At 35.2% G+C, this 15671-nt stretch overlaps 1 protein-coding gene across 3 annotated transcripts; it reads left to right on the forward strand.

Moving 5' to 3' along the window:
- The first annotated feature begins 1441 nt into the window (after nt 1–1441).
- On the forward strand, nt 1442–13513 carry LOC128166170 (ATP-dependent RNA helicase DDX4-like). Of its 3 annotated transcripts, XM_052831167.1 has the most exons (16): nt 3975–4135; nt 4564–4583; nt 8018–8055; nt 8157–8567; nt 8880–8907; nt 9003–9034; nt 9182–9250; nt 9326–9403; nt 9564–9647; nt 9884–10185; nt 10477–10761; nt 10912–11221; nt 11315–11414; nt 11753–12023; nt 12210–12329; nt 12614–13513. In XM_052831167.1, the coding sequence occupies exons 1-16, from the start codon at nt 4100–4102 to the stop codon at nt 12719–12721; spliced, it is 2292 nt and encodes a 763-aa protein (XP_052687127.1). In that variant the 5' UTR covers nt 3975–4099; the 3' UTR covers nt 12722–13513. The 3 variants fall into 3 exon arrangements, with proteins under 3 accessions (XP_052687126.1, XP_052687125.1, XP_052687127.1); XM_052831166.1 differs by lacking the exon at nt 3975–4135 and adding an exon at nt 1442–1521 and having other exon boundaries at nt 9182–9403; XM_052831165.1 differs by having other exon boundaries at nt 3974–4135; nt 9182–9403.
- Nucleotides 13514–15671: the final 2158 nt, after the last annotated feature.

The following is a 15671-nucleotide window of genomic DNA, read 5'->3' on the forward strand; positions in this document are numbered from 1 at the left end:
ATGAACTTTATCAGGATACATAAATTACTCTATGTTTGTGTAACAATTATTCTGAACAGGAAGTTAACTCACCCCAACGTTGGGAGAGATTTATCTTTTTTCCCTGAGTAACAAATGTTAATATATTAATTATAGTAAAAAAAATGCTATGGATGTGGACAATTATTCACAGAAAATTTTAGAAAACCACCCAATGATCTTGTTCTCAAACAGTATGATTATCGGAAATATCCGAGTCCGAATTCCAAGTCACCAAGAGTGTCAGCTTCGTTGCAAAATATGTATTAACAATGCGGATTGTTGTCGGAGACAATGTCCGGTGTTTGAAATGTCTCGCCATGTCATGCGCGGATCCAGAAAATTTTTCCAGGGGGGGTCCGAAGGATAATTGTGTTTGCCAGGGGGGGTCCGAGGCATATTTTCGCGATAATTTTACTATGTAAATTTAATAAATTTTCATTTTCCAGGGGGGGGGGGGGTCGGGACCCCCCCGACCCCCCCCTCTAGATCCGCGCATGCATGTCATAGTGCATTTAGACATTTCAGCACAATTATCTTCAGAACATAGGGACATTTAAAGGAAATGTAATATAAAATAAATTAATTATTTTTACAAGACTTACACTTTTGTAGAATAAAATTCATAAGCTGTTATAAATTTTAAAAATTTTGTTCATTTCAGCAATAATGCAACTGTAATATTTTTACTACCGGGTATATACATCTTGTGTAGAACTAATGAACAATAAACCCAGCACCAAAATGAAAGTGCCACCATTTGTCATCGTCAATTAGGGGAGAGAAGTTTTATGTGCTTGTGTTTAAAAGTCATCTAAATAAAACAATGTGCCCCATTTTGTTGCTGATAACTTAATTGGAATGACAGATCAAACGGACTCTGAATTAAGACTGACATACCAAGCTCCACCCCCTCCACTATGGACCCTCCAAAGTGGAGGGTCCATCGTCAGCATTTTACCCCAAGCCAATAGGGAAATGACAGCGCAGTCTACACTTGAAACAAAACTGCTGGGATTTCCAGTTGATTCTTGGTCGAAGCCCCAAGTTCAGGGCTCTGGGGAATTTGATGCAACCACCATAATGAAGTGACCAACACTGCTTCTTTTAAACACAGTTTAATTGGTTTGTTATCAGAACCTGTCAACATGCATTAGGATCAGATGTTTATAGAGCAGCAGAATATTACAGTCAGCATAGCACAGCTGGTGTAACATTGAGTCAGGCATAATTATAAATGAAGTAAAACACAAAATGCTAACTTTTCTATGTAAAATTTATCAAATCATCTACAGTATACTTTGAAAATTTTAAATCCGCCAGTGCTTCCAAACAAAATGATACTATTTTGAAGTATCCCCTGTTCCTCTTTTCGTAACTCCAGTTACATGAAATAGCGCGGGTACGAGTTAACCTTTTTAAAAGGCAAAAGCCCCACGTGACAATAACCGCGGGAAAGCTGAAGGAGCACATGTACTTAGGCAGCCGATGATGGAGGTTGTGGTGAGTGGAACTTTGAAAATTTGCAACTTCTTTTACGTTATTTGCATTACGATAAAGATAAAATATGCATTGTTTTTCGCAGATTATTATTGCATAAACATTTTCTTGCTTTTATTAATTAATTTTGGTCGTAGATTGAGCAATAGTTAAAAATTTGTCAGCATCTGCAGCTGCATCGAAAAAAAAATGCAAATTTGGCCTGGGGAATATAATAAATATGCGTCTTAAAAACTGCATTTTAACCCAAGAAAAGTTGCGATAATGCCTCTGGTGCAGTATTATTTGTATAAAAAATAAATAAATAACGCATTGAGCAGAATTATACAGATTTGAAGTTTGCAGTAATTAATGTTTGTAGGGGTTGTCAATTTTTTTTATGTCTGCAATAACGTTGAAGACTGCAGACAGGTTAGTATGACGTGCGAGTACCCATAATTGCCAAGTACCATTATTGCCAAGTACCATTATTGCCGATTGTTAAAAACAGCAAGATTTCCGCTATCTATTCGTTGTTTTGGTGGACCTTCGACCTTCCCAATTTTTTGGTGGACTCGGGCCGCCAGTCTACCGTTGGTGTCGAGCCTGAAAAGATGTGAGCGGCAAAAATGGGTACCTGAACTCTCTGTAAATGGAAGGTCATGGACAGGGTTTAATTTTAGCCAGAAGTAAGTCGATGTTGATGAGAATGAAATAAAAATTATCCCTCAAATTAAATACATGAACAGTGCAGAGATCTGCCTATAAAAATTTTTACATGACAGCTTACATGAAGAAAGTAATGGAGAAAACTTGTATATTTTCCGGCAATAATGGGTACTCGCACGTTATGTTGCTTGGCTTCAAAATGATGATGAACTAACGAAACGTTCAAGTGGTCACGATTGACTCAATGCTAATTGTATTCATTATAGGTAATTGGTCATGCATGTAGCAAATTGATGTCTATATAATAAAAAAAATGTCAGAATAAGTGCATTGTCATAAAGGTTAATTACTGAAAACATGAAAATTATCTTTAAAAATTTATATTATATAAAATTATAACAAACTATTACCTAACATGTAATTGATACCTGCATCCCTCATTTTTCAACCAAGTCTAGGATTTGTTTAAAAACAGCATTTAAAATTGATTTTAAAAATCAAACATAAAATTATGCATAATGGGGAAAAAATCTAGATATTTGATTATGCTATTAAAATTGAATCAGAATATTCCTATAATGATCACAGCATCATCATTAACAATATGGGGATGAGTCAATGTCAAGGATTGTTTGTAAACAATATATAAGAACTCTTCAGTGAAGGAGGTAGTAATATTGATTTGCAGACATTTAGGCCCCAACATGGTTAGGCCCCAAGACGGTTAGGCCCCAGGTAAGATGTTTAGGCCCCAAGATGTTTAGGCACCTGTTGTTTATAATAATAACTGATAGTTGAAAGAACATGGCTTTTAAGCACTTTGGAGCCAATAAATGCAATTTACTTTAATTTGTAGTAAACTAACAATCATTACGCAAACATGGCGTTGTTTACTTTATATACAACTTTAATCACGAAAAACATTATGCTAAAAACTATAAACTTGCATGCACACGCTATCAATGATAGTATCATCCAGCATGGTTATGTGTCCGTGCTTTAAATCAGTTAATACCGTGATCAAATCATACTATCATCACAAAGAAACGAACAAATGTTACATGTATATAAGGGAAAGTATTTCATTATTGATATTTCAAGAAAAGAAAACAAATTATTGTATTTTTTCTATTATTGGAATTATACACCACTTGAATGTCATAAAATTGTTCAGTAAGCTTATTTATGGCAACTGATTTATACATAATATTTTTAGGAACCCTTATACATGTATAGCCTAAAAGAATTCACCTACTTATTACCCAAATATAAGTGAAATATTATTTCTGTGATCATATTTGTACAATTAAAGGATATCTCCCAAAATTGTTATTTTTCTGCCAATGAAGCTTAACTTGTATTTGGCCTGTCTTCTTTTGGAGACCCGTCTCTTCATGGTTTACTTCCAAAGTGAGGTGTGAAACCCTCCTTTTATTACTAAAGGATCTCTTCATTATCTTCTCCTAATTAGCACCTATCTAGAGAGGGAGCAGGATACGGTGGGGGTATTGTTTTAACAATTTAATTCATGTCATACACAAAGTAAATGAAAGTCTTTACCGTTTCTTTGATCTCTAATTAGAAAATTAAATATAGAAAATAATATGATGTGACAAAATAATATGATATTTAAAAAATAATAAATTAGGCATAAGATGCAGATTATACTTCTTTATAATTTTTAAAGTAAATGAAGTTTTAAATAATAAAATGTAAATTATAATTAACTTGGAAAAATGTAGGCTGGTGCCTAAACATCTTGGGGCCTAAACATGTTGGGGCCTAAGCGTCTTATCAATGAAGGGCCTAAACATCTTGGGGCCTAAAAGTCTTGCTACCGCAATATTGTTTTGAAAGTAGTGTGTTTCTGCGAAAGAAAAAGCACTCTTTTATCCCAATTTCTTGTTTACTTGAGAAATTTTATTGTGCCCAGATGACAGGGAGAGGAAGAGGTATTCTTGGGAATAAGGTAATGGCATTATTAGCCTGTATATTTTGAGCCAAGTTATCGGGCTAAAACAGGAACTAGGACGATCAACAATACACTGCGTAACCAAAAAAAAAACCCAGAAATTTTATTGCTTGATTTTTTTTTGGTGGTATTTTAAGATGTCCTGTTGGTAAATAGCCATCCTAAAGCAATGAAATATGTTTGCTTATATGTTATTTACTTGAAATTTGGTGAATGGCCTTATATTTTGCCATAATATTGAGAATTAAGCTGTTCAAAATGAAAAAGGCAATGATTTTTGTGATATGGGTTGAGTGACACTAATTTAATAATTTACAATTTATAAGACAAAAGAAGTCAAAGAAAACCTTAGGTAATATTGTCATAATCAGTAAGGTGATCATCTCAAATTAACCAAATGATTCAGTTTTCCTTTTATTTTGCAGAATGGATTTGGTCGCGGTGGGTAAGTACCTTGAATTGTTCCTAAGCATGGAAGAAAAGTTTCTTATACATTTAAATGCTGTTAGAACAATGACACATTACATTGTTAACAAAGATGGTACAAAGTATACACCTTTTCCATCTTAAAGCAATATGAGCTGCAGGGGTGTGCAATTACCATCGCCCGACGCCCGGGGCTACCGATTTTAGAGGTCGGGCTAGCTAAAACATTAACTGTGGTAGCCCGTCGGGCTAGTAAATCATAACCAGAGTTGGCAAAATATGCCGATAAATTTGCAGTGTCCTAGTAGGAAAAGTGTATCGTCATTGTTATCACAGAGGCATAATATCTGCTCCTTTGAAGTCATGATAGATTAAAAATTTCTTCAGCATTTTTTTCTCGTGCTACATTCTTCTGAGAAAAAACACTCTGCTGTAAGTTTCACACTTTGAAGTTTTACCGACAGTGTGTGTTGACCTGACCAGTGGCTAGACGAGATAGTCACGCCTCGCTGCACATGGCTTCCGTAGTTACCTGTGCAGCTGTTTCAAGTGACATCACTGTAAAATGATTCCTTTTCCTTTAATATGTATTCATTGGCTTCTTTAATATAATTTTTTTTACAGAGAGAGAGATGCATTACAGAGATATTATAAATTTCTGCACTAACTATTCTCATGAACACATTTTAAAGTGACCTGCTTGGTGAATTAAAAAAATATTCATATTTTGCATATTATTATTTGTGCATTTTCCATTATTTTTATTTAAAATTTACCATTACGTAATTAATTGCATAGTTGTATTTCGTACATGGAAATTAAACAGGATAAAATGCATGCACACATAGATTATATAGTTGCAGTGATTTTATAGAGTCTGTTCACATTCACAATGTTATGTTTGGGTTTTATTACATGTATATAAACAGTACCCAAACCAATTTTGTAACTAAAATTTGTGAGATCAATGAAGTTGAATATTTTTGAACTAGTCTACCACAAAAAACATGCAAGTAATAAATATTTCATATATTAATAATTATATACTAGTATCATACAGGAGAAAAAATTATGTACATAAAATTTAGTTTTTTTTTATAAAATGAAATGTTGACATGTCCGAAATAGTCTGGCTAGTAACTTTGAATCTTGGGCTAGTAACTTTGGTACTCCACCTAGCCCCTGGGCTAGTGGCCAAATTTTGTAATTGCACACCCCTGAGCTGTATTTTCTTGAAATTTATTTTGCTGCTTTAACCTGTTAGTATGATAAGTCTGCATATAACTTAAACTTTTAGGCCAAAAAAAAAATTATTCCTGTTTCCTGTCCCCCGACCGACCCTATCTTTAACCCTCCGACCCTAAAAGGTTTTTTTGTGATCATGGTGGTGATCGGTAACTTCGCCAGAATTTCCTCAGAAAGAGAAGTGAAGATGACCAAGTCTTCTGAGTTCATAACCGTGTAAATTAACCTCACTGGCAAAAGAATGATAGAAAATTAATCTACTGACATTTTTACTGCATAAATATACCTTGTGGTGAATAACTTGCGACTATCTTACCTTCAGGGGTTATAAATACGGGTGATGCAACAACATACTGTATATTGGAAATTACAAAAACAATGTTTATTACTTTAAATCCTGATATTACAGTTACTCAATAACCTGTTATTAGTTAATTACTGCAATAAATGTTAAAATTATCATAAAACTGCTTTCTATATTATCTTGAGAATTAAACAGATCCTCTACATAACGTACGGTAGTAAGTGGGTCAAAGGGTTGGACTAATACCCGAAATACACGAAGTACAGAGAGTGATTTAATTAATCATGTTTATATTGACATTAAGCTAATACAATAAAAACATATTTATCCAGAAAAGGATAAATACAGTCATACAAATGTAGATTAAATTTTGCAAATAATATTAGTTTTAATTTTTAATTAAAAAATTAATCTATTTTTTTTTTCTTTGCCTGTTGTTTTCTATACATTACATGCATCAACAATACAAAGACCTTTGGAAATTGAAAATCATCTATTTATATACTGAACACTGGGAATATACATCTCTCTCATTATTACACACATTCTCCAAGTTTTTAAAAATAAAATATTTTTTAAAAATAAAAGTTTTTTCCTACCTACCTACCCTAATTTTTTTGGTCAAGTGACAGGAAACAGGAATATTTTTTTTTTTGGCCTTATGATAAATAAGGTTTGAAAACATCATTAATTTTATTCAAAGGAAATATTTTTCTTCTAAGGAATATGTAGCAAATCAATTTTTGTACAGGACGACAATAATTCAATTTTGCCCCAAATAAGGCTTCTTAACGGCTTTTTCCACAAAAATATGGCCAACAGAAATTTACAAACCATGATATTTTTGTCCTTTTAGTAGAAAAGAACAAAATCAGCATAAAAAATGCAGTTCATATTGCTTTAAATAAATTCAAATTGGGGTGTGCAACAGCATTTGATGTAAACGCTTATTATTTAATAGAGATGCTGCTCTGCTACAAAAAATTGTCTGGAGGTTTGAAGGTCTGGTGTATACCATGTAGTTTATAAATATTGGATGTGATTCACACATGCAGAAAGGGAAAAGTATTACAGCGAATTACAGAATACCGGTAGAGTTTTCAATAGCTTGTTGGATTGCTCAATAGGGTATTCAATTTGGTCAGCAAGGTATCACATCAGGTTTAAATCTAGGTCCTGTGGTTACTCAAGTGTAGATGCTTATTTTGCACTCAACCCATTCATTTTACACAAAGAAAACCTCTAGAACACTCCCTCCTATTGTTAGCTATTCTATTCATAGACTTTTAAAAAGAAAGTTCACCTGGACAGCACTGGACTCTATAGAGAATCAATTCTGCTTGGAGTAATTTGAATTTTGTTTTTCAAAAAATGTAATTCAAAAGGCAGTTCTGAAGAAACAAACAAAAGAGACAAGCATAACTTAAAAAAGGAGGTATTTTTCACTGCAAAAAATCATTAAACATTTTGGTTCCCTGATTTCTGGTGCATCTTACAGCACTAGGTCTAATATTTTTTTTTGTGCTGACTGCTAAATTAGTTCAGACTTTTATAGCAGTAATGTAGGATAACAGAGAGAAACAAAAAGGCCCAAAACGTGCAAATGTTAACCAGATGAACTCACTCTATTGCTGTCATACCTGAGTAATCACATGACCTAGATTTAAACCTAATGTGATACCTTGCTGACCAAATTGAATACCCTATTTATCAATCTAGCAAGCTATTGAAAACTCTACTGGTATTCTGTAATTCGCTGTAATCTGTATTCCCATGAATGAAGTAAAACCTAGAGTGGATGTACGTTTAATGCATAGCAAATAGGATTGGTGAATTTATTTGATTAACATTTGTTCTTTTAACCATTATGGATTTTTATGGACAAATTGTTTTATTATTTGTAGATTTGGAAGAGGAGCATCATCGTCATCTGATGCTTCAGGTATGATCAAGTTGAACTTCATATGTATTATTACATATTCAATCAAGATTTTTTTTTCTTAAGGCCATATTCAATGTGTAAAATAAATGTTTCTATATCAGGAGGAGCCGGCAGGGGTTTTGGTCGGGGTGTACTCCGTACAGGCTTCACAGTGAATGGAAATGACGATGTATCAAACGGCATGGCCGACATGTCGCTCAACAAACCAGGCGGAATGGCCAATGGATTTGGAAAGTCAGACAATAACTCCAGCAGTGGCGGTTTTGGATCCAAAGGAGGATTTGGAGGTGGTAGTAGTGGAGGAGGATTTGGAGGAGGCAGCGGGGGGTTTGGAAATAAGTCGGACAGTAACAACAACAATGGAAGTAGAGGGGGATTTGGAGGAGGGTCCTCAGGTGGAGGATTTGGAGGAGGGTCCTCGGGTGGAGGATTTGGAGCCAAAAAGGAGGGTGGATTTGGGGGCGGGGGATTTGGATCAAAGAACGATGGCGAATCTTCTGGATTTGGAGGAGGTAAGAATACAGCAGTGTGGAATAAATATTCCAAGATGTGGTAATTTAAACTACCGTATATTCGGGGGGTTTTTTTTGCGTATCACAAAATTTGCGAAAATGGGGAAAATCTGTAACATTATTAACTTGTGTTAGTCATTTTTTGTGATTTAAAAAGTTTTTTATAGAGAATGTTACATGATATAATTTCTGCTTATTCAGTTATTTGTGATTTAAAAGAGAATGCGATATACAGTATCTTATAGATTTGCTTTTATGAGATAGAAGGGGCTGGTTGATGGTAATGCATTATTTGATTTTCTTTTTTTGCAGGATTTGGCGGTGGAGACAGACCTCCAAGGTATCATGTTAATCAGAAAGATAATGAGTAAAAATTTTCCTCCTGTCCTTTTGATGAATTGGCAAGTGTTTGAAACTTGATTTTTAATTTTGTAGGGGAGGCGGATTTGGAGGGGGAGGAGGATCAGGTGAGCATTAGGCAGTCTAGATATTCCTGTGAATCTTATCTATAATCAAATTCATTGCAAGGAAATAAGAACAGGCTGATCAAAGCAAGGAATACTTAAATCTGTCTTTGATGTAGATTACAGTTTAAAATCTGTCTTTGATTACAGGATGCAGAAATTGTGGAGAAGAGGGACACTTTGCCAGAGAGTGTCCAGAACCCCGCAAAGGTGGTGGAGGTGGTGGTGACAAGGGATGCAGAAATTGTGGGGAAGAGGGACACTTTGCCAGAGAGTGTCCAGAACCCCGCAAAGGTGGTGGTGACAGGGGATGCAGAAATTGTGGGGAAGAAGGACATTTTGCTAGAGAGTGTCCCAATCCCAAGAAAGAAGGTAATGTGTCCAGTTTTTCTTGCCACTCTTGATAACATGCTGACAATTATAACCATTCAAAATGTCTAGATTAAAGGATTCACAACTCGATAAAATTTATGAGATTCATTGTGAATTTTCTTTCGTTTCTTGTTACTTAGTTTATGTGGTGTATTTTCAGGAGGTGGAGGAGGAGGCGGGAAGTGTTTCAAATGTCAGGAGGAAGGACACATGGCCAGGGACTGTCCTAATGCTCCCCCACAGGGTAAGCTGGATAATGCCCAAAGAAATAATGTTTTACATAAACTACTTTCGTAACTGTTAATGATGTTTCATTAATTGTCAAGTACCCCAAAAGTTCAAGTAATTGAATTTGTAATCTGTACTACCTCCATGGTATTTTGTGCGACAAACCCCCAAGAGGCATGTTACTGCTGTTCAACAAAATGCTTCTATTCTTGTTTGTTTAAAATACTGATTTGCGTGTCGTTGTCTATTCAGATCCTGACAGACCTGCACCTTATGTGCCTCCTGCTCCATCCGAGGACGAAGCTGAAATCTTCAAAGTTATTCAAAAGGGGATAAACTTTGACAGTTACGATAAAATTCCTGTGGAGGTGACAGGAAGAGATCCACCCTCTTCAATAAAAAACTTTGATGAAGCTGGGTTGTATGAAAAGTTCCTGGAAAACGTGCGTAAAGCCCAGTATGAGAAGCCCACTCCGGTCCAGAAGTACTCCATACCAATAGTGATGGCAGGCCGAGATCTGATGGCCTGTGCTCAAACAGGCTCCGGAAAAACGGTACAGAACCTTGTCTTAAGCTTACTGGTTTGAATTAAATTTTATTTTTATTTTTAAAGTGATAATTAATTTTGTGTGCAATGTCCAATCAAGAAAGAATGTTGTTGTGCATTGTATTTATGTACATTTAATTTTATGGAATGACATTAACAAATTCCCTCAAATATGTATAAAAATGCAGTATTTTGTGTCAAAATGAAATTATTGCTTTTGAACAAAATAAAGGAGATTTTCCTGATACATGAAGGGAGATGATTTGTACACATTGTGATTTATTGATATCTAACCCAGGCTGCCTTCTTGCTGCCGGTCCTCACTGGAATGATGAAGAATGGAATCAGTGGCAGTAGTTTCTCCGAGGTCCAGGAACCACAAGCCCTGGTGGTGGCTCCTACCAGAGAGTTGGCTGTCCAGATCTTTATGGATGCTCGAAAATTTGCACATGGCACCATGCTGAGAGCTGTAGTGTTGTATGGGGGGACGTCGGTGGGGTACCAACTCAGACAGGTTGAACAGGGAACTCACATCTTAGTGGGTACCCCAGGACGGTTGATTGATATCATCGGCAAAGGAAAGGTGGGCCATTTTACAATTTCATTGTGAATTTATCAGAGTTCTGATTTCCTTGATTTTGTTTTGTTTCTACTCTGTACCTGTATCTGTGATCCAGAGACTAGTGTTTATGATGCAAAGAAAATGTAGATTTAATCGTCTATTGAACTTCAGATCAGCCTCTCAAAGTTAAAGTACCTAATTTTGGATGAAGCTGACAGAATGTTGGATATGGGTTTCGGTCCAGACATCCGTAAACTTGTGGAGGAGTTGGGAACTCCTCCTAAAACAGAGAGACAGACTCTCATGTTCTCTGCTACATTCCCCGAGGAGATTCAGAAAATGGCTGGGGATTTCCTGAACGACTATCTTTTCCTGACTGTCGGTCGGGTGGGTGGTGCTTGCACTGACGTGACCCAGACAGTGTATGAAGTCGATAGACAGGAGAAGAGGTCACGATTGTGTGACATCCTCACAGAGACGGGTAAATATATGTCGCTGTTTTACATTTAGAAAATATGTTATGGTTGATGTTTACAGGATTATAACATAATATTAAATTTTATTCCTGTTTAAGGTTCAGAGAAAACTTTGGTTTTTGTGGAACAAAAACGAAATGCAGATTTCTTGGCATCTTATTTGTCCCAAAATGGATTTCCAACCACCAGTATTCATGGGTTTGTACAAAGAACACAATTTAAACTCGAATGTTTGGTTAAAGAAGACTTGTGTTAGGTGAACAACTAGAATTCATTGAAAATATCAATAATTCCATTTCCAAAATGCAATAAGTGTATATTTTAGAATGCATCCATTTTGCTTAAATCCGTAAAGTACATGTATATGCATTTTGATCAAGATTTGACCAATAACATACTGTTGACTATAAATAAAAAAAAGATGCTGTTTTACAATCAAATGTATATGATTAAGTTTATATTTCTACTTGATAATTATTGTGTAACTATTCGACCATTTCTAATTGTGATCTTATTTAAATGTCTTTAATTCACAGAGATCGACTCCAAGCTGAAAGGGAAGAAGCTCTGCGCGATTTCAAGCTTGGGAAAGCTCCAGTTTTAATTGCTACATCGGTGGCAGCTCGGGGATTAGACATCCCTCTAGTCAAACATGTCATCAACTACGATCTCCCCCAGTCCATTGATGAATATGTCCACAGAATTGGGAGAACGGGGCGCTGCGGAAATCTTGGCAAGGCCATCAGTTTCTACTCTAATGACACTGATGGTGCTCTGGCTAAACCTCTGGTTAGGATCCTCTCGGATGTAAGTCTTTGCATCAAGATATCTGATAGTAAGAAGCTTGTTGCAGAGTAAGAAGCTTTATTCTGCAACATTGCTATTGAGGTACAGATGATAATGGCTACTTTGTTTACTGTAATGTTTGTTCATCTGGTGATGTGAAAGGTGAAGAATGTGGGTGCTACTATATTGTTGGTTTTCATTCCTCAGGCGATGCAGGAAGTTCCTTCCTGGCTGGAAGAGTACTCCAAGTCAAGTATGCCAGGAGCTGGGTATGCTGATGTCGGCGCCAAGTTCGGAGGACGAGACATCCGAAAAAACCAACCACGGGTATGGACTTCATTTTGTTCTGATATAAAGTGTTTTATTACCATGCTAGTATACATCGCCAAACAATGGATTAACTCTTTAAAAAAAGGCTTGATTTTATCAACTTGTGTCATAATACAAAGGTACTGTAATGTGGAAACACTGACAAACCACTTCAACATGTTTTACTTTCCTTGTATAGATCTCATTAAATTTGTATGGTTTGATGTTAACTGTGTATTTAAATGGATCTCAAAGTAATTGTACATATTATGTTGTGCATCTTTGAATTTTCTATTTTGCAGACAAGAGAGACCCACAAGGGTGAGGGTGGCTACCCTCTTGGTGCTGGTGGATCCGTTATGGTGGGATCAGGTGGTGCACAGGAAGAAGACGAAGAAAACTGGGATTAAGCTTTTACAGTAACTTCAATAGGAACTCTGCTTTCCTTCAAAGACATTGGTTGCGGCCGAGGTTGTGAGGATCTCTTAAGCATGAGCCAAGGAGGCTTGATGCATGGTGCTACAGAACAGTAGTGCTCTTAGTTATGTTTTTTACTTGTAAATACGTTACATTTAGATAGTAGACATCATGTTAAGCTTGTCTTACAGAAGCCTAAAACAAAATTGATTCGCAAAAAGTTAAAAATCCAGACTTGAAGTTGGGATGTGATCACCTGGCTTTCTGCTACCTGGATTTACCTTTTTACCAGTTTTCCTCAATCAATTTTTATTTTCACATTTGATTAACATTCCAAACATACAATTGATGAAGGAGGAATGAAACTAATAACTCTTGGAAATTCAGACTTTGATTTGAGAAACAAAGTAGAAGTAATGTTCGGCGGATTGACCCCTACAGCTCGTTGACTTTGGGTCGCCGTGGTCGAGGAGGTGTGTGACAGTCTTTGGCAGCATGGGTTTGTCAGTGACTAAGCAATGGGCAGGAGTGAAACTCCTACCTTCAGAAATCTAGTCCACAAGTCAGACCGAGTGCAATATATACCCAAGTCTTTCAGATTTTTTGTCGTATTTGAATCTCGTCATGATCATGTGATCTCAGGGTATCATCTTAGCCAATCATCACACCATCGCACTAGTCCACCACCGCTGTGATATTTCAGCTGATTTGTTTCTCATCATTTTGTTATTTTACAATTTTTTGTTGAAATTGTTTTTATTAAACCATTGTATTTTGCACAAAAATCTTGTTTTTTCTTTGATTTTGAAGGGATATTTTCTATATAGAACTTTATAGTATTTTTTGAAGGTCATCTTTTTTTTCAAGGCGTAATACTACAATACTAACACTTGACAAGTCGCTATCAAAAAATTTGGGCTCATTAGAAATGTTGAGCAAATCTGCAACTATGGAAGTGCTACAACTCTGATACTATTGAATTTGAAGTAAACTGACAGTTAAATTAAGGAAATGCTGAGATTAGAAGTGAAAGCTATGCAGACTTTTGTTGGGATGGATTCAGCATGAAGAAAGAACAATTGTAGTATTGACACTGCAGATAACTGATAATAATAAATCAGACTGGAGTGTAGTCGGGCTAAAGATGTTTGAAGTTTTTTAAATAGTTGTATGGATGAATATGTTACATACTTTGTGTTGCGGTAAATAAAAACAAAATCTGATTTTTTCATAACTATCCTTGACATTGTGCAGTTCATTGACGGGATATATTGTGATGTAGCTAAACAGGCATGAGGTATCCCATGCTAAAGAGGAGATAACCCCTACATGGTATTCATTTTGAGGTCATAATGACAAAGGTTAAACTACTCTTGAGGTGAGCTCGATTGTGAAGGAGAAAGAACAGGGGCATACAAGGTGTTGGATATCACTTGGAGCAACAAAGATGAATGATGTTCAAATGCAGTTTATTAATTTTTGTCTTGAACACATTGTTTATAGTAATGTGCTTTCATTCTTGAAACATGACAGATCTATAGGTTTTCAAATTAAGCTGCACATCATGCCAAAAGATTTACTATATACTGTTCGAATTTGGAAATAGGATTTAAATAAGGAATCATTCTTTGAGTATTATGAGGTGATAATTTCGGTCGGGGCGTGATCAAATCCAATAAAGCCCGAAGGGCTTTATGATAGATTTGATCACGCCCGACCGAAATTATCACCTCATAATATTCAAAGAATGATTCCTTATTACTTATATTTATATAATTTTAAGCCATCGTACGATTAAATATTTAAATATAAATAAGCAAACCCCGCTGGCGCCTCAATTTGGCGTCTTTCGTATTATGAGTTGTATAGTACAAAATCGATACATAGTGTTATCACGGGCAAAGACACTGGAAAATGTAAATATTGGGTCATAATTCCATCTTAAAAGTACTGTTATTTAATGGATAATTTTTAATTACGTTTATTAATAATTTATTAAAATGAATTCTAGACCCTTATTTAAATGGGTAAAATCTATGATTTTTCCGAAATATTTTCACCATATTATTATAAATAATTGTCAGTTATTCACAGTTTTTGTAATATTATGTCAATATATGTAATATGTAGCTCTGTGTGATAGATGGAAGATTGACAATTGTAGTTAAGATGGTGTTCAAATCGTAGCCAGAATTTTTTTTAAAATAATTTTGAGTACTTGTGCTTTTAAGTAATATTTTGTCATTTTCTGTATAAGAATATTTTGAAAAAAAATATTTAAAACCCTTTAGATAAAGATCAAAATTACATAATGTTTATGTTCTATAAGCATTAAGTCACATAAAAATAACGCTAGTAAAGCTATGAGATAATGCTGCAGTGTTTAGAAACAAAAGAATTTAGTACCAGGTAAAAACATGACAAATGTATATTTGTTTTTGTGTTGGAGATTGCACTTTAATATGATACTTGTACGTGTATAACTGGTGCATACTTTGAAAAAAAAATTAATATACATGAATAGGTATGTTTGACATTTAAACAATCTGGATCTGGGGGATTTGCCAGACCTATCTAAAGTTATATTACTTTTGATAGATGAAAATGGAATTTTAATTTGTTTACAACTTGGTTAGGCCAGATTTCTATCACCGATTTGTCCTTAGGTTGTTATATTTGTACATGTACTGAAATGATATGTGTGTATTTTTTTTTGGTACTCATTTTAATTCTCCAACACCATCTCTTCAAAGGGTGGAATTGCACTGGATATGAATCCTTGCTCACTTAGTTGTAATTTTTGCACTTGAACAGGTTGGGACCAATCGCCCAAATGGGATATAATAACCTGTTTGGGATATATAATAACCCAAATGGGATATAAATTTCGAGTGCAAAAAATAAAAAATTGGGATTTTGAAATGTTTGATGTAAATCTGCATT

The sequence above is a fragment of the Crassostrea angulata genome, chromosome 10 (genome assembly GCF_025612915.1).
Source record: "Crassostrea angulata isolate pt1a10 chromosome 10, ASM2561291v2, whole genome shotgun sequence".
In the NCBI taxonomy this organism is placed as follows: domain Eukaryota; kingdom Metazoa; phylum Mollusca; class Bivalvia; order Ostreida; family Ostreidae; genus Magallana; species Magallana angulata.